General features: G+C 35.9%; 1 protein-coding gene across 2 annotated transcripts in view; it reads left to right on the forward strand.

The window, feature by feature from the left end:
• The window catches only part of PLOD2 (procollagen-lysine,2-oxoglutarate 5-dioxygenase 2), a 108,075-nt gene that overhangs the window by 71,260 nt on the left and 14,683 nt on the right, over positions 1 to 22,132 (forward strand). For both annotated transcript variants that reach the window (XM_079922670.1, XM_079922671.1), the window contains exons 8-11: positions 12,821 to 12,922; positions 16,779 to 16,904; positions 18,586 to 18,707; positions 21,981 to 22,085. In XM_079922670.1, the coding sequence (XP_079778796.1) occupies positions 12,821 to 12,922; positions 16,779 to 16,904; positions 18,586 to 18,707; positions 21,981 to 22,085 (455 nt within the window). The remainder of the gene's footprint in view (positions 1 to 12,820; positions 12,923 to 16,778; positions 16,905 to 18,585; positions 18,708 to 21,980; positions 22,086 to 22,132) is intronic.

Genomic DNA, 22,132 nt, shown 5'->3' on the forward strand with positions numbered 1-22,132 from the left:
GTAGTTATTTCCACTATTTTATCTTCCTGGTCACTTATCCATTCTTCTGCCTCAGTTATTCTGCTATTGATCCCTTCTAGAGTATTTTTTATTTCATTTATTGTGTTGTTCATCATTGCTTGTTTCCTCTTTAGTTCTTCTAGGTCCTTGATAAATGTTTCTTGCATTTTCTCTATTCTGTCTCCAAGATTTTGGATCATCTTTTTTATCATTATTCTGAATTCTTTTTCAGGTAGACTGCCTATTTCCTCTTCATTTGTTAAGTCTGGTGGGTTTTTGCCTTGCTCCTTCATCTGCTGTGTGCTTCTCTGTCTTCTCATTTTGCTTATCTTACTGTGTTTGGGTTTTCCTTTTTGCAGGCTGCTGGTTCGTAGTTCCTGTTGTTTTTGGTGTCTGTCCCCAGTGCCTAATGTTGGTGCAGTGGGTTGTGTAGGCTTCCTGGTGGAGGGGACTAGTGCCTGTGTTCTGGTGGATGAGGCTGGATTTTGTCTTTCTGGTGGGCAGGTTCACGTCTGGTGGTGTGTTTTTTGGGTTGTCTGTGGACTTATTATGATTTTAGGCAGCCTCTCTGCTAATGGGTTGTGTTGTGTTCCTGTCTTCCTAGTTGTTTGGCATAGGGTGTCCAACAGTGTAGCTTGCTGGTCATTGACTGAAGCCAGGTGTTGGTGTTGAGATGGAGATCTCTGGGACATTTTCGCTGTTTGATATTACATGGAGCTGGGAGGTCTGTTGTGGACCAGTGTCCTGAACTTGGCTCTTCCGCCTCAGAGGCACAGCACTGACTCCTGGCTGGAGCACCAAGAGCCTTTCATCCACACGGCTCAGAATAAAAGGGAGAAAAAGTAGAAAGAAAGAGGATAAAATAAAATAAGGTAAGATAAAATAAAATAAAGGTATCAAAATAAAAAATAATTATTGAGAAATAAATTTTTTTAAAAGTTAAAAAAAAAAAAAGGAACAGACGGACAGAACCCTAGGACAAATGGTGAAAGCAAAGCTACACAGACAGAATCTCACACAGAAGCATACACATACACACTCAAAAAAGAGGACAAGGGGAAAAAATAATATATCTTGCTCTCAAAGTCCACCTCCTCAATTTGGGATGATTCGTTGTCTCTTCAGGTATTCCACATATGCAGGGTACATCTAGTTGATTGTGGAGCTTTAATCCGCTGCTTCTGAGGCTGTTGGGAGAGATTTCCCTTTCTCTTCTTTGTTCTCACAGCTCCCAGTGGCTCAGCTTTGGATTTGGCCCCGCCTCTGCGTGTAGGTCGCTGGAGGGCTTCTGTTCTTCGATCAGACAGGACAGGGTTAAAGGAGTAGCTGATTTGGGGGCTCTGGCTCACTCAAGCCCTGGGGAGGGAAGGGTACGGATGCGGGGCGAGCCTACGGCGGCAGAGGCCGGCATGATGTTGCACCAGCCTGAGGCGCACCGTGCGTTCTCCCGAGTGAGTTGTCCCTAGATTCCGGGACCCTGGCAGTGGCGGGCTGCACAGGCTCCTGGGAGGGGAGGTGTGTGGAGATTGACCTGTTCTCGCACACAGGCTTCTTGGTGGCGGCAGCAGCAGCCTTAGCGTCTCATGCCCATCTCTGGGGTCCGCGCTCTTAGCCGCGGCTCGCGCCTGTCTCTGGAGTTCCTTTAAGCAGCGCTCTTAATCCCCTCTTCTCGGGCACCAGGAAACAAAGAGGGAAGAAAAAGTCTCTTACCTCTTTGGCAGGTCCAGACTTTTTCCCTGGACTCCCTCCTTGCTAGCCGTGGTGCACTAACCCCTTCAGGCTGTGTTCTCGCTGCCAGTCCTCTATTGGTAGTATTTTCATACAAACACGTTAAATGTAAGAAGAGCACATCACCTAATTTGCACATGAAAACAAGTCATTTCTGAAACGAATTTGATTTACAATCTAAATAGGGATCATAATTTTGTGCATATAAACCTCAGTGCTTGGGTCACTATGACCTTGAATAATTGGATGAGTTGAAAAAAATAAAGAAAAAAGTAAGAAAGAAAAGATTCAGTTGGAAAAGTTTCTCTGCCAATGACATGACATCACCCTTGGAACCATTTTGATATTGTGAAAAAAGGATCAGGAAAGTACTACCACCTCGTAGCTGGGGACTGCCCATAACAGCCTAACTACATAAACAGTTTTCTGTACTTTCCAAAGCTGCCAGCATAAATGTCTGAGATTTTTAATGAAGAAAACAGACGTAAATGGAGGGTGGTGGTGATGGTAACCTCTGCCTGTGTGATGAGAGATCTAAAAGAGGGAGGTTTCCAGTCTTAATTATCTATGAAAATCAAATTTAGGTGAAAAGTAGAAAGTAGAAAAGTTATAATATAGTTTTAATTCTGAGAAAACTAAATGTAATGCCTTCTATGCTCTAACCTTTTAAAAAAGAGATTGATCATTTTCATATTCACACAGGGATCCTAAGAGACAGATCAATAATTCATGAAATAAATATTTATTTCTTATGAGATTTCTGAGATGAGGAAAGTGCCAATGTTTATATATAGATGGGAATTCTAGATATGTCCAACTCTGTGGGGGATTTTTTTTCTTTCTTTTAAAAAAATTCTTTCCCAGGATATATAAAACACTAGCCTTTAAAAAATTTCTCACTAGCCTTTTAAAAAATTCCTGTTAGAAATAATGCTTAATAGAGAATCCATTTTCGCATGGACCTTTTTATTTTCTTCAAAACCATAATATTATATAGAACATGAATGATTAAATTAATGTTTGCACTTTAGTTTGACAACAGTAAAATTTTTGTTTTTGTTATAGAGGCATATTCAGATGACCACATTGACTCTTGAAATGTCATTAATGAATGTCATAACTACATATTTCCTGCCTTGTATTGAATAATTTGTTTCCTGAATTATGTAGTTCAATAAGGATGTGAATGAGTTATCTTTTCCACGTCTTATGATTGTGCTGTACAGAATAATGGAACTGTCTACAATATCTGTAAAACACAAAGGTTTTCTCATTGTAATTAATACGGTACTTGTTTCAATAGCATTTGCTTCAGTTTTAGTACAATAGAAATATTTGGATAGAATACCAGATATTTGAGAGGAATCGGATAAAATGGTACTGGACTAATTTCCTCATCTATTCTATACCATAACATCTCTTTTAGGGTCTTAGGAAGCTAGAAAAAGGCAGTTGGCACTTCTGTACATTTTTGACCATCATATTTAATGTATAAACATTTTTTGTTTTGAGTTCGTTTCGCATTTTCAGTGAAAAGTTAATGATTGTATAAACAGAGTGAGGATTTTAGGTGCTTCCTTTTAACAGTAATATAAAATTACAGCCAAAGCTAGTTTGCTACAGCTTCATTGTGTTGAGGTGAGATAATTATAGTTTATGACAAGAAATAATAAAAAAATTAAAAACTATAACTGTTCCTACCACTACAGATATTAAAATTGCAGTAGAATGTGTAGTAATTTTTTAAAGAAGATTGGCAGAATTTTCCCTAAAATATTTACACTCTAGATATATTCAAGATTTTTTTTTTTGAGGGTTCAGAGCATCTCTCAGTGTGTTTACCTCTCTCTGTCATCCATCTTCCCTCACCTTTTCCTAAACCCAAAACATACACAAGGACTCAGATTTTACATGTAAAATGAATGCCAAAAGATGCTTAAGGAGAAGGGGAGATAAGTCACGAAGGAGATGCTCTGAGAGATCTGAAAGGAGTAAGTGGGGAAGCAATATTGTACTTTATTTTTTTCCTTCCAGTCTTACAATTGATATACAGCACTGTATAAGTTTAAGGTGTATAGCATAATGATTTGACTTACATATATCATGAAATGATTACCACAATAAATTTAGTAAACATCCATTATTTCATATAGATACAAAATAAAAGAAAAAACAATTTTTCCTTGTAACGAGAACTCTTAGAATTTATTCTCTTAACAACTTTCATGTATAACCTACAGCAGTGTTAATTATATTTATCATGTACATTACATCCCTAGTACTTATTTATCTTATAGCTGAAGTTTTTACCTTTTGATCACCTTCATCTAGTTTCTCCTCCCCTGCCTCCTGCCTCTGGGAACTGCAAATCTGATCTCTTTTTCTGTGAGATTGTTTGTTCGCTTGTTTGTTTTTGAAGTATTGCCTAAAACACCATGTTAGTTCCTGGTGCACAACATAGCGATTCGATATTTCTATACATTACAAAATGATCACCACAATAAATCTAAGTACCATTTGTCACCATAAAAGGTATTACATTATTATGGACTATATTCTCCATGCTGTTCATTTCATGCCCATGGCTCATTTATTTTGTAACTGCAAGTTTGTACCTCTTAATCTCCCTCATCTAATTCTCTCACCTCACCACTCCCATCCCCTCTGGCAACCACCTGTTCGTTCTCTGTTATGACTGTTATTTGTTATGTTTGATCATTTGTTTTGTTTTTTAGATTACACATGTAAGTGAAATTATATGGCATTTTTCTTTCACTGTCTGACTTATTTCACTTTGAATAAAACCCTCTAGATTCATCCATGTTGTTGCAAATGGCAAGATTTCTTTCTTTTTTATGGCTTAGTAATATTCCATTTTATATATGTATCACCATTTCTGTATATTAATACATTCATATATTGGTGGACATTTAGGTTGCTTCCATATCCTGGCTATTGTAAATAATGCTGTGAACATAGGGGTGCATGTATCTTTATGAGTTAGTGTTTTTGTTTACTTGGAAAAAATACCCAGAAGTGGAATTACTGGATTATTTTGAGGGACCTCCATACTATTTTCCGTAGTGGATGCACCAATTTACATTCCCGTCAACATTGCATGAGGGTTCCCCTTTTTCCACATCCTCGCCAACACTTGTTATTTTTTTTTGATAATAGCCTTTTTAATAGATGTGAGATGATATCTCATGTGTGGTTTTGATTTGCATTTCCCTGAGTGATTAATTATGTTGAGCATCTTTTCATGTGTTGGTTGGCCATTTGTGTGTCTTCTTTGGTGAAATATCTATTCAGGTCCTCTGCCCGTATTTCATTGGGTTGTTTGGTTTTTTGATGTTGAGTTGTATGAGTTCTTTGTATGTTTTGGATATTAACCCCTTATTGGACATATCATTTGCAAATATCTTCTCCCATTCAGTGGGTGACCTTTTTGTTTTGTTGATAGTAGCTTCCTTCACTGTGCAAAAGCTTTATAGTTTGATTTAGTCCCATTTGTTTATTTTGATTTTGTTTCCCTTGCCTGAGGAGACATATCCAAAAAATATTGCTAAGATCAGTGTTAAAGAGTATACTACCTATGTTTTCTTCTAGAAGTTTTGTGGTTTCAAGTCTTACATTTAGGTCTTTAATCTTTTGTGAGTTTATTGTTGTATATGGTATGAGAAAGCAGTTTGATTCTTTTACATGTAGCTGTCCAGTTTTCCCAATACCATTTATTAAAGAGGCTGTCTTTTCTCATTGTATATTCTTGCCTTCTTTGTCATAGATTATTAACCATATAAGCATAGTTTTATTTCTGGGCTCTCTGTTTTGTTCCATTCATCTATGTATCTGTTTTTGTGCCAATACTATACTGTTTTGATTACTGTACCTTTGTAGTATAGTTTGAAATCAGGGAGCATGATACTTCCAGTTTTGTTCTTCTTTTTTTAAGGTTGCTTTGGCTATTTGGCATCTTCTGTGGTTCCATATAAATTTTAGGATTATTTGTCCTAGTTCTGTGAAAAATGTCATGGATATTTTGATAGGAATTGCGTTGAATGGAGATTGCTTTGGGTAGTATGGACATTTTCACAATATTAATTCTTCCAATCTGTGATCATAGTTTATCTTTTCATTTATTTGTGTCTTCTTCAGTTTCTTTCACCAATGTCTTATAATTTCCAGAGTACAAATGTTTTACCTCCTTGGTTAAATCTATTCCTAGGTATTTTATTCTTCTCGATGCAATTGTAAATGAAATTGTTTTTTAAATTTCTCTTTCTGATAGATCATTATTACTATATAGGAATGCAACAGATTTCTGTATATTGTTTATATCTTGCAACTTTTCTGAATTCATTTAGTAGATCTAATAGTTTTTTTGTGGAGTATTTAGGGTTTTCTATAAAATGCCATCTTCAAACAGTGGCCCTTTTACTTCTTCCTTTCTAACTTGGATGACTTTTATTTCTTTCTCTTGCCTAATTTCTCTGGCAATGATTTCCAAACTGTTGAATAAATCTGGGGAGAGTGGGCATCCTTGTCTTCTCCTGATCTTAGAGGAAATGCTTTCAGCTTTTCACCATTGAGTATGACAGTAGCTGTGGGTTTGTCATATGTGGCCTTTATGTTGAGGTATGTTTCCTCTGTAACACTTTGTTGAGAGTTTTTGTTGTAAATGGATGTTGAATTTTGTCAGAATTCTTTCTGCATCTATTGAGATGATTATATGATTTTTATCCTTCTTTTTGTTAATGAGGTGTGTCACATTGAGTGATTTGCATATGTTGAACCATTCTTGCATCCCTAGAGTAAATCTTACTTGATCATGATGTATGATCCTTTTAATGTATCATTGCATTTGGTTTGCTGGTATTTTGTTGAAGATTTTTGCATCTATGTTCATCAGTAATAATCACCTATAATTTTCTTTTTGGTAGTGTCTTTGTTTGGTTTTGGTATTAGGGTAATGCTGGCCACATAGAATGACTTTGAAAGCATTCCTTCCTCTTCAGTTTTTTGAAATAGTTTGAGAAGAATAGGTATTAAGTCTTCTCTAAATGTTTGACAGAATTCACCTGTGAAGATGTCTGGTCATGGACTTTTATGTGTTGGGATTTTTTAGATGTTTGATTCAATTTCTAGTAATGAGTCTGTTTAGAGTTTTTATAACTTTCTGATCATTCTTGGAAGATTGTATAGGCATACTTCATTTTATTGCACTTTGTTTTATTGCACTTCACACATACGTTTTTTATAAATTGAAGGTTTGTAGCAACCATGTGTTGAGTAGTCTATCAGCACCATTTTTCCAACAGCATTTGCTCACTTCGTGTGTCTGTGTCACATTTTGGTAATTCTCATAATATTTCTAACTTTTTCATTATTGTTTTGTTTGTTATGGTGATCTGTGACCAGTTAGCGGTTATGGTGATAAATGATCTTTGATATTACTATGTAATTGTTTTGGGGTGTCGTGAACCTCACCCATATAAAATGGCAAACTTCATCGAATATTGAAATGATGACAAATCATTTAGAATATTACATAAATGTAGTTTTAAAGCAGCGGCATGGTTTGAGAGGTTTACTCCAGATTTGAAAAGAGTTCTGCTGTGGGTAAAGTGCTATTAAACAGCACTGCATGCTACAGAGAAATAATTTGTGAAAGGAAGAGTCAGTTGTTGTGGCCAACTTCATTGTTGTCTTATTTTAAGACATTGCCACAGTCAGCCCACCCTCCAGCAGCCACCACTCTGATCAGTCAGCAGCATCAGCATTGAGGCAAGACCCACAACCAGCAAAAAGATTATGACTTACTGAAGGCTCAGATGATGGTTAGCAATTTTTAGCAATAAAGTATTTTTTCAGTAAGGTATGTACATTGGTTTTTTTAGACACAATGCTACTGCACACTTAATAGACTACATTATTGTGTAAACAGACCTGATATATGCACTGGGAAGCCAAAAAATTTCTGTGACTTGCTTTATTGCAACATACGTTTTACTGTGGTAGTTTGGAACTAAACCCGTAATGTCTCTGAGGTATGCCTGTATGTTTCTAGGAATTTATCCGTTTCTTCTAGGTTGGCCAGTTTGTTGGCATATAATTGTTTGTAGTAATTTCTTATGGTCCTTTGTATTTCTGTGGTGTCCTTTTTAACTTCTCCTTCATTTCTGGTTTTACTGATTTGGGCTCTCTTTTTTTTCCTGAGTTAATCTGGCTAAAGGTTTGTTGATTTTGTATCATTTCAAAGAACCAGCTCTTAGTTTCATTGATTTTTTTTTCTTTTTTTATTATCTATTTCATTTATTTCCACTTTCATTATTATTATTTCCTTGCTTCTACTAACTTTGGGTTTTGTTTGTTCTTTTTCTAGTTCCTGTAAGTGTAAGGTTAGATTGTTTATTGTTTTCTGGTTTCCTCAGATAGGCCGGCCTGTATCACTGTATATTTTCCTCTGAGAACTACTTTTGCTGCATCCCACAGATTTTGGATCCTTGTTTTTCCATTTTCATTTGGAGATATTTTTTATTTCCTCATTGGTTTTTTCAGTCACCTATTGGTTGGTTACTAGTATATTGTTTAGCCTTCACATGTTTGTATTTTTTGCATTGTTTTCCCCTTGTGTTGGTTTCTAATCTCACGCCCTTGTGGTTGGAAAATATGCTTGATATGATTTCAGTCTTAAATTTATTGAGACTTGTTCTGTGGCCTAGTGCATCATCTGTCCTGGGAAGTGTTTCATGTGCACTTGAAAAGAAAGTATATTTTGCTGCTTTGGGATGGAATATTCTATACAGATCTATTAAGTCCATGTTCATTGCAGCACTATTTACAATAGCCAGGACATGGAAGCAACCTAAGTGTCCATTGACAGATGAATGGATAAAGAAGATGTGGCACATATATACAATGGAATATTACTCAGCCATAAAAGGAAGCGAAATTGAGTTGTTTGTAGTGAGGTGGATGGACCTAGAGTCTGTCATACAGAGTGAAGTAAGTCAGAAAGAGAAAAACAAATACCATATGCTAACACATATATATGGAATCTAAAAAAAAATTGATTCTGAAGAACCTAGGGGCAGGACAGGAATAAAGACGCAGATGTAGAGAATGGACTTGAGGACATGGGTGGGGGAAGGGTAAGCTGGGACAAAGTGAGAGAGTAGCACTGATATATATACACTACCAAATGTAAAATAGATAGCTAGTGGGAAGCAGCTGCATCGCACAGGGAGATCACCTCAGTGCATTGTGACCACTTAGAGGGGTGGGATAGGGAGAGTGGGAGGGAGACGCAAGAGGGAGGGGATTTGGGGATATATGTATACATACATTTCACTTTGTTATACAGCAGAAACTAACACAACATTGTAAAGCAATTATACTCCAATAAAAATGTTTAAAAAAAATTGAAAACATAAAAAAAAAGAAAGGTCCATATGGTCTAATGTGTCATTTAAGGCCAGTGTTTCCTTATTGGTTTTCTATCTGGATGATCTGTCCACTGATGTAAGTGAGGCATTAAGGTCTTCTACTATTATTGTGTTACTGTCAGTTCCTCCCTTTATGTTTGTTAGTATTTGCTTTATGTGTTTAGATACTCCTATGGGTGTGTGTATGTACATGTGTGTGTTGTTCTATCTTCTTGCTGGATTGATCCCTTTCTCATTATGTAATATCTTTGTCTCTTTTTACAGTCTTTGTTTTAAAGTCTATTTTGTCTGATATAAGGATTGCTATCACCAATCTCTTTTCATGTCTGTTTGTATGGTATGGAATACCCTTTTCCATCCCCTCACTTTTAGTCCATGTGTGACATTAGATGTGAAGTGAGTCTCTGGTAGGCAGCATGTATATGGATCTTGTTGTTTTTATCCATTCAGCCACTCTATTTTCTGGATTGCAACATTTAGTCCATTCACATTTAAAGTAATTATTGATAAGTATGTACTTACTGCAGTTTTGTTAGTTGTATTCTGGTTATTTTTGTTGTTCTTCTGTGTTCCTTTCTTCTCTTGTGATTTGGTTACTTTCTTTACAGTTAATGTTTGTATTACTTCCTCTTTATTTTTGTGTATCTAATATCAATTGGTTTATGGTTCATGAGGTTCTTATGTAACAACCTATGTATATAGCAGTCTATTTTAAGTTGATCATTGCTTAAGTTTGAGTGTATTCTAAAAACACTACAGTTTTACTCCCCTCTGCCATGTTTTATGTTTTTGAGGTCATATTTTACATCTAAAAAATTTTGTGTATCCTTAAATAATTATTGTAGATATATTTGATTTTACTAGTTTTTTATTTTAATCTTCATACTAGCTATATAGTTGGTTGATCCATTACCTTTACTTTGTATTTGCCTTTACTGGTGGCATTTTTCTCTTGCATAATTTTCATATTTCTGGTTATGTTCTTGTCTCTTCTGCTTAAAGAAGTCCTTTTAACGTTTCTTAAAAGGTTGGTTTAGTGGTGATGAACTCATTTACTTTTTGCTTGTCTGGTAAACTGTTTATCTCTCCTTCAATTCTGAACATTAACTTTGCCAGCTAGAGGTTCTTGGTTGTGTTTTTCCTTTAAATTCTTTGAATATGTCATGCCACTACCTTTTGGCCTGCAAGTTTTCTGCTGAAAAATCAGCTGATAACCTCACTGGTTTTACCTTGTATGTGTCAAGTTGTTTTTCTCTTGCTGCCCTTAATACTCTCTTTATCTTTAACTTCTGACATTTTAATGATAGTGTATATGTGAAGATCCCCTTGGGTTCACCTTTTAGGAATTCTCTGGGATTCATGGACTCAAATGTATTTCCTTCACCAGTTTAGGGGAATTTTCATCCATTGTTTCCTCAAACAGGTTTTCTCTCCCTTTCTTTCTCCTCTTTCTGGGACCCCTATAATGCAAATGTTAGAATGCTTATTGTTATTCCCGAGGGTCCTTAAACTATCCTCATTTTTGAAAATTCTTTTTTCTTTTTTGCTATTTTGATTGGGTGATTTCCATTACCCTGTCCTCCAGATTGCTGATCCTTTCCTCTGCATCATCTAATCTGCTGGTGGTTCCCTCTAGTTTCTGGTTTTTCTCTATTTCGTTTAGTTTTTTCTGAGGTTTTTGTCTTGTTCTTTCATTTGGAACATATTCCTTTGTTTCCTCACTTTACCTAATTCTCTGTGTTTGTTTCTGTGTATTAGGTAGATCAGCTATATCTCCTGGTCTTCAAAGAATGGCTTTGTATAGAAGGTGTTCTGTGGGGCCCAGTGGTGTGGTCCTTCCTGGTCACCAGAGCCAGGTGCTCCAGGAACATCCTCTGTGTGGGCTGTCTGCATCCTCCTGTTGTGGCTGGGCTGCAGTTGCTGTGGGTGCACTAGTGTATGGGGCTGGTCCCCAGTACAACTGGCTATAAGGCCTGGCCACAACAGTTGTGGGCACTCTGGTGTACTGGGTTGGCCAATGGGATGGGACCCTCTTTGGGGAGACACTGGTGCTGACCAAGGGCACCTGCTGGGACTGGCAGGGTGAAGGGCTGCTTTAGTGGGGCTCTGGTGCTGGATGAGGGTGCTTGTTGGGACTGGCAAGGTAGGGGCCACTTTGGAGGAATGCTGGCTATGTCAGGTCCATTGGCAAACCGGAGTGGGGCAAATGGTACATTAAGTTTGATGGAGAGAGTCAGAAATGTCACCTGCTAGTGCCAGGTTGCTAGGTAGAAGGTGAGCCAAATAAAAACAAAACAAATAAAAACACTGGCACCTGCCAGCCCCTTTATACCCAGAGAAAGTTGCAACAGATCCCTGCCCCTCAAACACATGCCCTAAAATTAGTAAATGAATTTCTTTCTTATATCACCCAGGCACTTTTCTAACTGCTGCCTCTGCACTGGGACTTGGAAAGAGTGACTCTGTGCATGTGCCCTTTAAGAGCAGAGTCTCAGTTTCCTACAGCCCTTCTGCTCTCCTGCACATAAACCCCAATGGTTTTAAAGCCAGATGTTATGGGGGCTCATCTTTCTGGTGCAGGTCTCCCAGGAAGGGGGGCCCAAGGTGGGGCTTGGACCCGTCGCTCCTTGGGGAAGACCTCTGGGGCTCTGATATCCCTCCCACTTGAGGGTTCCTTCACTGGGTACATGGGTTCTGATTAGACTGCTTCTCTGCCCTTCCTACCTGTCTCATTGTAGGTTTTTCTTTTTATCTTCAGTTGTGGAAAGTATTTTCTTCTAGTCTTCAGGTCATTCTCAGAGACGGTTCTCTATCTGTAGTTGTAATTTTGGTGTATCTCTGGGAGGAGGTGAGCCCAGGGTCTTCCTTCTCTGCTATCTTGTTCTACCCCCACTTTAGTTTATTATTGATATAATCTGTGACGTGGCTCTAATTAGGACTTGTTCTAGATCTGTTTTAATCTGCAGGCTTTCTTTTCTTCACGTTGGTGCCCTTGAATCACTGCCCAGAAGTCTGGGTTATAGTGGGTAACATAGTTTCCTAGAAGAGTTTAGTGCCTTTTGGTGATAAAGTGTATACAATATTTGTTTTGTGTGGTGATGGCTGGTAGGGGGTCACACTGGCACTGCCCCATTCACTGTACACACTGGCACTGCCCCATTCACTGTACACTGTATTAGTAGAATATTAAGGGGATACCTAATGCAGAAAACATGCTTTGAAGTTAGAGGTTTATAGAATGAAAGCACATTGATGGGAGAGGCTTACTTTTTTTCTTCTTTTTGAGAGGGGTCTTTTAATTAATTAATTATTTAATGGCTGCATTGGGTCCTTGTTGCTGCACGCAGGCTTCCTCTGGTTGCGGTGAGCGGGGGCTAGTCTTCGTTGCGCTGCACGGGCTTCTCATTGCGGTGACTTCTCTTGCTGTGGTTGTGGAACACGGGCTCTAGGTGTGCGGGCTCAGTAGTTGTGGCACGTGGGCTCAGTAGTTGTGGCTCTCAGGCTTAGTTGCTCTGCAGCATGTGGGATCTTCCCGGACCAGGGATCGAACCCCTGTCCCCTGCATTGGCGGGCGGATCCTTAACCACTGCACCACCAGGGAAGTCCAAGGTTTACTTTTGTTAATACAGTTTTCCTTCTTTTGCTAGATTCTCCTGAATTATTTTGGAAACTATGTACCTAATGCATGGACACAAGACAATGGCTGCACTCTTTGTGAAGTGGATACAATTGACTTGTCTGCAGTAGATGTAAGTGGAATTGACTCTGTGTGAAACATAGTAATAAAAAATAGTGAGGTGGATGGACCTACAGTCTGTCATACAGTGAAGTAAGTGAAAAAGAGAAAAATAAATACCATATGCTAACACATATATATGGAATCTAAAAAAAAAAATGGCACTGATGAATCTAGTGGCAGGGCAGGAATATAGACATAGAGAATGGACTTGAGGACACAGTGGGGGTAGGGGGAAGCTGGGGCGAAGTGAGAGTAGCATCGACATATATACACTACTGAATGTAAAATAGTTAGCTGGTGGGAAGCAGCAACATAGCACAGGGCGATCAGCTTGGTTCTTTGAGATGACCTAGAGGGGTGGGATAGGGAGGGTGGGAGGGAGACTCAAGAGGGAGGGGATATGGGGATATATATATATGCTTATGGCTTATTCACTTTGTTGTGCAACAGAAACTAACAAAGTATTGCGAAGCAATTATACTCTAATAAAGATCTATTACAAAAAAAGTACATTGTCATGAAATACAATAATTTGTAAAAGAAAAAAAGCACATTATTTTATAGTATTGATAATATGGTAGATAATGGATTTAAAAAGCTAAAACATGATGACTCCGAAAGTTGCTGGATTTGTGTATTTCCAGCAAAACCAGTTAATAATTGACCCTAGCGAAAAGGGCTTGATTGTTAATATATACTAGCTTGCTATGGTTGGGTGCTCTTGTTTTATTTTAGTCTGGTAACTTGGTCAAAGTGTTGAGGTACAATGCTTTGTTATTTATATGGACTAATTTTATCTGTTCTTGATTTTCAAATTTGATGATTTTAAAATAATACTATATGACTAAGGACTGTTTTAATATTTTATAGATAGTAACTTATATTAATTTCACAAATCCCTTAAGCAGGTAGTGCTGTTGACTGAGTTTTACAGATGAGAAAACTAAGGTATATATACGTTCAGTAACTTACTTAAGGCATGTGATTTTTTTTTTAAGTGTTGGGGGTGGGATTTAAATTTAGGCAGTCTGGCTCCAGATCCTATAATCTTGATCACTGTGCAATTTCGCCTGGATGTAATGTACATATTATATGCCAGACACAGTGCTACTTATACATGTGTTTCATAGAGAATTATAGCTATAGTTTAATGTTTATACGTTGAGAGTAAATGAGCAACTGGAAGTAATTATTATGTGTCTATTAAACATTTTATGTATCCTTCTCTCATCAACCAGAGCAGTTTTAGGATATCTTATAGTAACATTTTTCTTCCAAAAAATTTCTCTTGTAACTTGTGTATGAACAATTGAATTCTAGGGATGATTTTGTCATTAAGGCTGATTCTTTCCTTCATTCATCATAGGTTTATTGAGTATCTACAGCATGCCAGATAAGTATAGACAGAAATAAAATTCACCTTAAAATAGTTCTGGTGACTCCTGTACCCATGCAAATACAAAAATACTCTCACCGTAAAGCACTCAGACTCCTGAATTAAATAGTTTCTGTTCTATTCTGAAAAGGAGGATAAAGAGTAACTTGTCCACATTTAGGACCTTCTGAATAGAACCCTATTTTACTTGAAAATAAGACTTTTTGGCCAGTCTCTCAAATAACAGACTGCATGTTTCCTATCTGGAAAGAAAGCCAGGAACTTTCTGACTGAAGCTGCATCATGAAGATGTTTAAAAATTCATCCTGATCGTTTTTGCAAAGTCTTCTGGAGAGAGAGTTAAAGCTTTTTATCTGTTTAGTATCCTTTTACATAAACTTTCTGGTGCAAAGATTGAAAAATATTTATATTATAGTTTTTTATCTTTATTTTTTGCATATAGGTGAAAATCACCTAATTCTTAAGCTAAGTTTTTTGTCTTATAGACTGTTAGAAAGGAAAAGCATTTTATTATGCAAAATAAATTTCTTATGTGTTTTATATGTGTAGTAATTATGCAACAGGGATATAAAAATTAAAATGATGTGGGTAGTTAAGATCTAGGGCTACCATATACTTAGGTGTGGGCCGTAGGCAAGTTTCTCTATACGTAAAAATGATAATGGCTATCTCAGAGGATTGGTAGGAGGGTTAAATGAAATTATATAGATGTGTATATATAATGATATTTTATATGTATAAATTATATATATGAGGTGCTAAGCCTTGATAATAGCTAACTGTTGTACTCTTAGTATCATTAGTATATAAAAATGAGCTTAGATTGACAATGGAGATGTAGCATGTTGAAGCCCAGTTCTTTACCTACTAATTTATGTGTTCTGAGTTGCTTAACTCTTCTAAGTCCCATTTTCCTCATGTGTAAATTTGGGGTAATAAATAACTTCTAAGGTTATTACAAAATTTAAATGAAATGCATCACATCATTTGATAAGAGAGAGTTGTCATCTAGTTTTTACTCATTTTCCCTGTTAAATTGAGAACTCCTAGAAGGTAGATATTTTGTCTTTAGTTGTTTGTATTTGTTTATTGATTTAGCAATAAATATTTGGGTGACTGAATGAATTGATAAGAAGGACAACAGTGTATGACTTGTACTTCAGTGCAAACAAATAATGTTATTATCCAGATAACAGAGGAATATGTGAGGTATCATGTGTGAAAAGATGGGGGAGAGGTACCTAATTCAGCACTTAACCTATATGGTACTTTAAAATATCTTGGGCTTCCCTGGTGGCGCAGTGGTTGAGAGTCCGCCTGCCGATGCAGGGGACACGGGTTTGTGCCCCAGTCTGGGAAGAGCCCACATGCCGCGGAGCGGCTGGGCCCGTGAGCCATGGCCGCTGAGCCTGCGCGTCCGGAGCCTGTTCTCCGCAACGGGAGAGGCCACATCCATGAGGGGCCCGCGTACCAAAAAAAAAAAAAAAAAAAAAGCTGTAATCTTTATTAAAAATTTTTTTCTTGCTCAGTAATGCACTGTATTTATTTATTTATTTTTTTACCTTTTGACCTCCTTCACCCATCTGTATGTAGTTTGTAATTTAAAAATCTATAATCTTTAACGTCAGGCTTTAAGACACTGATTAAAAAAGGCATTATAAAGAAATCTTTCATATGGTTCTGGTAATAACACTATTACATGGCATTTACTTACGTTTCTTTCTTCCTCAATCATTTGTAAGTTTTCCAAGCAAGGAATTTTCACTCCTTTTTAAAAACGTTTCTTATCACAAGGACGGACTAATAGTGGATATTTCAGAATTGTTCATGCAATGAATGAAAGAAACTATTCTCTGAAACATACCCAAACAGAAATTAAGAAAATGTTAAAAATCGATACAAGATAAAATACATTAGTGAAAGAAAGTAGCTTTCCTTATATATAATATAATGATGAAGCAAAATAAAGTACTATCAGTAAAATGAGATTAAAGGTTCAGGGATAGAAATAAAGTCTCAAGTCCTCTGTGATTGTTTTCTTTGAGCTACAAATTAACCACTAAACTTCCAAACCATGGAAAAAAACATGGAAGCACAATTAGCATTCTGGCTTCATAGATGAAGCTGTCAAATAGATTTAGATCTGAAGGAAGTTTCTTTTAGGACCATCTTAAAGGAAGCATTAAATAGTAAAGCAGGTAGTAACCTTAATTACAGTATCCCTATGTTATACAATAGTGAGTTTCCTCTTCAACCTAAATCATAATGTTAAGATGTGATTCAGTAAAATCACTTTGGTGGGGTCCACAAAAATGTATTAGAGAATTGTCATGGGGCAGTCAAATTTAGAAGGTTAAGTTGTACTGATATTCTAGTTTATGTTTTATGTTGTATTGATTAAAACTTGAATAGAATTTAAAGTAAAACCATGCTAATTCTAATTTGCTTTTATGTTTGCCACAAAACAAAGGTTCACCCCAATGTAACAATAGGTGTTTTTATTGAGCAACCAACCCCTTTCCTACCTCGATTTCTGGACATATTGTTGACACTGGATTACCCAAAAGAAGCAGTTAAACTCTTCATTCATAACAAAGTAAGTATTTGAGAAATGAATATTTTATGGGAAAACTGTTTTGATCTTATTTGGAACTATTTGTTATTATTTAGTCATGTCTAAAAAAATTTTTTAAATTTGAGTTAAATTCAGTGGGGGATTTTTGAAGTCATTACTACTCTGCGTATTTAGGACCTAAGGATTATAGAGTTTAGAAACTAGTATCATACTATTGGGATGAGACACGTGACACTGTCAATTTTTTGTAGATCAAAAATGGTTGAATATCAGCCGTTTTTATATGTTCAACCTTATAATGAGGAGATGTCAAAGGGCCTATAGTTCTGGTACTTTCTTTTATAGAACCGATCATTAAATTGTTTGCAGCTAATGATAATACCCAACATCAGAACTTGAAATATCTTCCATATACAGTATTGTTTTGATTAATTACACAATGGCATGCTCTTCCCCGAAAGATTTTGATGCTGTCATTTCCCTCAAAAATATTCAGAACCTCCCAAATACCTCCTACGTATAGTCTAAATTTAAAGACATTTTTCCTCAATATTTTTCAATTTTGCTTGTCTCTTCCCTGTTAAAACAGTTGGCATTTATTATCACCTAGAAAAGCTCAATAGCTGTGAAGTATGCTCTTTTCTCTCTTTTGTCCTAATACTTTTTGTTTAAGATTGTTCTTTCTTCCTGATGTACATATCGGCTAATCATTTGCCTTTTCCAGAGACTATTTTATATTTGCAGAAAACCACCTCAGATAAGTTTAAAGGGGTGGATGTATTGAGCATTGGCTTTGTAAAATGCATTGTAATACATGTGCTTACATTAAAGTATTTTGTTTTTATGTATTGTGTCTTTTATGTATATTTTTCCTCCTTGCGTAGGACCTAAAACCTCTTGATAGCAGGAGTTATCTTCTTTTATTTAAAATTAACTCTATGCAGCTTTTGTATGATAAGTAGTTTTAACAAGCTGTGAAAAGCTTTCAAAAATACTTAGTGAAACTTGATACATAAAGAGCTCTGAAATGCTCTAATGATGGCGATAGGTAACCTTATCTAAATTTTAGCAGAGTTAGATCACCTTATTTAAATTTTAGCACAGTTGAATCACACTAATTTGATGACTTTTCATGTTGATTATTTTCTCATCATATTTTCTTATCAATAAAATTTTAACTTTCCCTTCTTTTTGTAAAAAACACAACTTTTTATGTGACCATTAATTTTCTCTCTGCTTAAAATAATATTGTAATATTTATTTTATAAAAAAGATTATAACAGATTAATCTGTTAGGTTTAATAGATATTTTTTATGGATATTTTACAAAACATGTCTAAGATTCTCAGGGCACAAGCCATTTTCCCCCTCAAGTCAGAAATATTTAATAGCACTCAGGATTTAAATATTAATGCAAGGACTAGGAGTAGATGTTAAAAGAATTTTCAAGTATATTTTTTAAAAAAAATTGATATGTATCTATTTTAGATTCTACATGTGATATTTAGATGATATTTCAATATAATATGCTTAATATAGTTATCACTTTGCCTGTAGTGAGTGAGTATGTGAATGGTGGAATTCACAAATTTTGAATGTGAAGTCATCCCTACGTATGAATACTTCAGTCATCTTATTGTCTTTTTTCTCACTACTTTTCTTCTTTTTTAAACTAATTTTCAATTTTTAAAATATGTTACAGGAAGTTTATCATGAAAAGGACATCAAGGTGTTTTTTGATAAAGCTAAACATGAAATCACTACTATGAAAATTGTAGGACCGGAAGAAAATCTAAGTCAAGCCGAAGCCAGAAACATGGGAATGTATGTTTTAGCAAATTTAAATTCAACCAGTATCTACTAAAGAAACTTAAAAAAGAAAGACAACTTTTCTTCAAAATTAGTGTCCTAAACTTGGATGTCTCAACTGTGTGTGTGCATGTGTGCCCACACATGAGCATACCTCTGCTGTTCGAACTATATCTATGTTTGTGTGTATTTATGTCTAAAGGGCCATGAAAGTTATTTACGTTTTTCTTTTAATGGCTAAGAGTCAATATATTTATTTAAAATATTAACTGAACTTCAGATCAAGATTTAAATCCCCAGACAGATGAGTAGTGTGACTGATGTAGCAGTGATTTAAATATACATTATCTGAAGCTTTTGTGTGGCAGAAATGTGTGTTTCAGATATTCTAGTTACCTATTGATCTAAATAGTACTATAACAACAGAAGAAATATTTTAGGTCCTTTGTTTAGCCCCTTTAATACTTCAGACAGATTACTAATAAAATTCTGGTAATAGCGAAAACGATCACTTATTCAGTGAATGTGAATTGAATATGCCCATCAGTGGGTTAAAAGTTGGTGATGAAAAGGTAAGACTCAGTGATTTCTCAGCAGGAGACGTTCTTGTCTTGTGCTGTGGAAGCTTCAGGCCCAAAGTGATGGAAAGTGCCTATTATGGGGGTAAAGGGACAGGCAGGAAAACGGGCCTTAGAAAAACCAAACAGATGTTATTACTAATGGTTCCATAACTTCATCATTGGAGAGTACCTTGGGTCCACATTTAGAACTTATTTTCTCTATTTAAAAAATTTTTGTATGTGCTCTGTTGTATCTGGCTTTGCCTTAGCACAGTGTTTTTTAATTCACTCATGTCATTACAATTATCAGCAGCTCATTCCTTTTCATTGCTGACTAGTATTTTATCATATGAATATACTGCAAGTGGTTTACACACGCCCCTGGTAATAGACATCGGGCTGTGTCCAGTTTGGGGCCAGTATGAATAAGGCTGCTAATGAAGATTCTTTATTAGAAGTGTGAATATGTGTGTTGTGTGTGTGTGTGTGTGCGTGTGCGTACATATGCTTTAATATATTTTGGGAAAATACCAAGGAGTGGACTAACTAGGTCATAGGGTTAGGATAGATGTATGTTTATAAGAAACAGCTAAATAGTCCAAAATGGTTGTACATTTTTTAAAATTTTATTTATTTTTATTTTTGGGTGTGTTGGGTCTTCGTTTCTGTGCGAGGGCTTTCTCCAGTTGCGGCAAGCGGGGGCCGCTCTTCATCGCGGTGTACAGGCCTCTCACTATCGCGACCTCTCTTGTTGCGGAGCACAGGCTCCAGACGCGCAGGCTCAGTAGTTGTGGCTCACGGGCCCAGTTGCTCCGTGGCATGTGGGATCTGCCCAGACCAGGGCTCGAACCCGTGTCCCCTGCATTAGCAGGCAGATTCTCAACCACTGCGCCACCAGGGAAGCCCTGGTTGTACATTTTACACTTGTAACAGCAAGGTAATAGACCTCCATCTGCTCCACATGTTTGTCAACATTTGATATGCCCGTCTTTTTTATTTTAGCCACCCTACTGGGTATGAAAATGTATCTTACTGTGGTTAGGTATCTAAAGGTATCTAAGTCTTTTGTGCATTTTTGTTTACATTGAGTTATTTTGTTAGTTGTGTATTTGTAGGAATTCTTTATATATTTTGTATACAAAATCTATCTATCTAAACTCTATCTCTGTCTCTATAATGTTTTGTGAATATTTGTTCCATTCTATGGCTTGATTTTTTACTTTTTAAATACTGCCTTTTAATAAGAAGAAATTTTAATTTAATAAAATTCTATTTCGTCTTTTTCTTTTATGCTTTGTGCTTTGGGGTTTATTTTCTGTTTAAGAAATCTTTCTTATTCCAGTGTCATGAAGACATTCTTTGGAATTTTTCTTTCATAAGCTTTATCATTCTAGCATTTATGTTTTAAGATGTTTCAATCTGCAATTCATCTTGAATACATTTTTGTGTTTGGAGTGAAGTAGGGGTCAACTTTTATTCTTTGCAAATGAAATTCCAGTTGTTTCAATACTCCTTTTTAATTTAAGGCTTTTCTTTTCCGACTTAATTGACTTGGCCTTGGTCAAAAATCAGATAAGTGAGTATTTATGAGTGATTGTGAGCTCTCACTTCTGTTTTGTTGCTCTAAGATCAGTGCTACACTTTATTACTAGGGATTTATATTAACCTTGAAATCATGTGGTATAAATTTTTAAATTTTTTTCCAAGATAATTTGAGCTGTTTTTAAAAAATTATTTAATTTTCATTTTTATTGAGGTATAATTGACATATAATGTTAGTTTGAGGTGTACAACACAGCTTCAATATTTGTATACATTGTGAAATAATCACCACAATAAGTCTAGTTACCATCTGTCACCGTGCATAGTTACAGTATTTTAAAAAAATTTCCTCTAATTTTTTTGCACAATTTTAACAAACTTTCCTGTCTGTTGTCCTGCTTGACAGTTGCTTAGAAACAAATGTGTCATGGAGTTAAACACTGACAGTAGCAGAAAGTGATAACTCGGATCAGCAGTGAGGGAGGAGAGCTCAGAAAGAGAGAGCTCCAAATGCAGAAACCGTAATACTTGGAAGCCTATCATGTATCACAAGTAGTTCATTCCTTCGTGTTCCTGATGATAACGCTCCAGGCTCTACCAAGAAAGCATACATCACAATCCGTGTCCTTGGATAAGAAGCAGGGCAGTGACCATCTTAGAAGGAATTCCACGCAAATCAAGTTTTAAAAGTATTAACACCTAAAGAGTTATATATACACCTGTATTTCCAAGATTCAATTAAAACTGAGTTGTTGGATATACAGGATCTTACACTGTGAATGTGTGTGTGTGTGTGTGTGTGCAGAAAACATTTTGATTTGTGAAAAAAAGTTGTTGATAAGTACATTGGTATAAATTATGTTCCCTTTTTAGAGAGAATTAAATGCTGAATTATAAATTGCCCTTCTGACTGGATGTTTTATGCCTTGAAGTATTTAGTGGCTTGAAAATATATTTCACTTGCCCTAAAATTTTTAGTTTCACTCTACCCATGAACATCTGTATTGATCAACTGACCATTTTGAAATTTAAGATAATATTTATCCTTTTGGGTATAGTCTTACTATTTTGATTAGAAAAGTATTTTAGAGAAACCTTATTTTGCTTATGAGCTTTATGTTAACATTTTTCAACCAGCAAATATTTATTTTATTTAATGCATATTTTATTTCTTTTTCAATCACAGGGATTTTTGCCGTCAGGATGAAAACTGTGATTATTACTTTAGTGTGGATGCAGATGTTGTTTTGACAAATCCAAGGACTTTAAAAATTTTGATTGAACAAAACAGGTACTATATATTATGCAATGTCAATTTATTTTTAAAATTATAATTAT

Source organism: Stenella coeruleoalba (assembly GCF_951394435.1).
Source record: "Stenella coeruleoalba genome assembly, chromosome: 5".
Taxonomy (NCBI): Eukaryota; Metazoa; Chordata; class Mammalia; order Artiodactyla; family Delphinidae; genus Stenella; species Stenella coeruleoalba.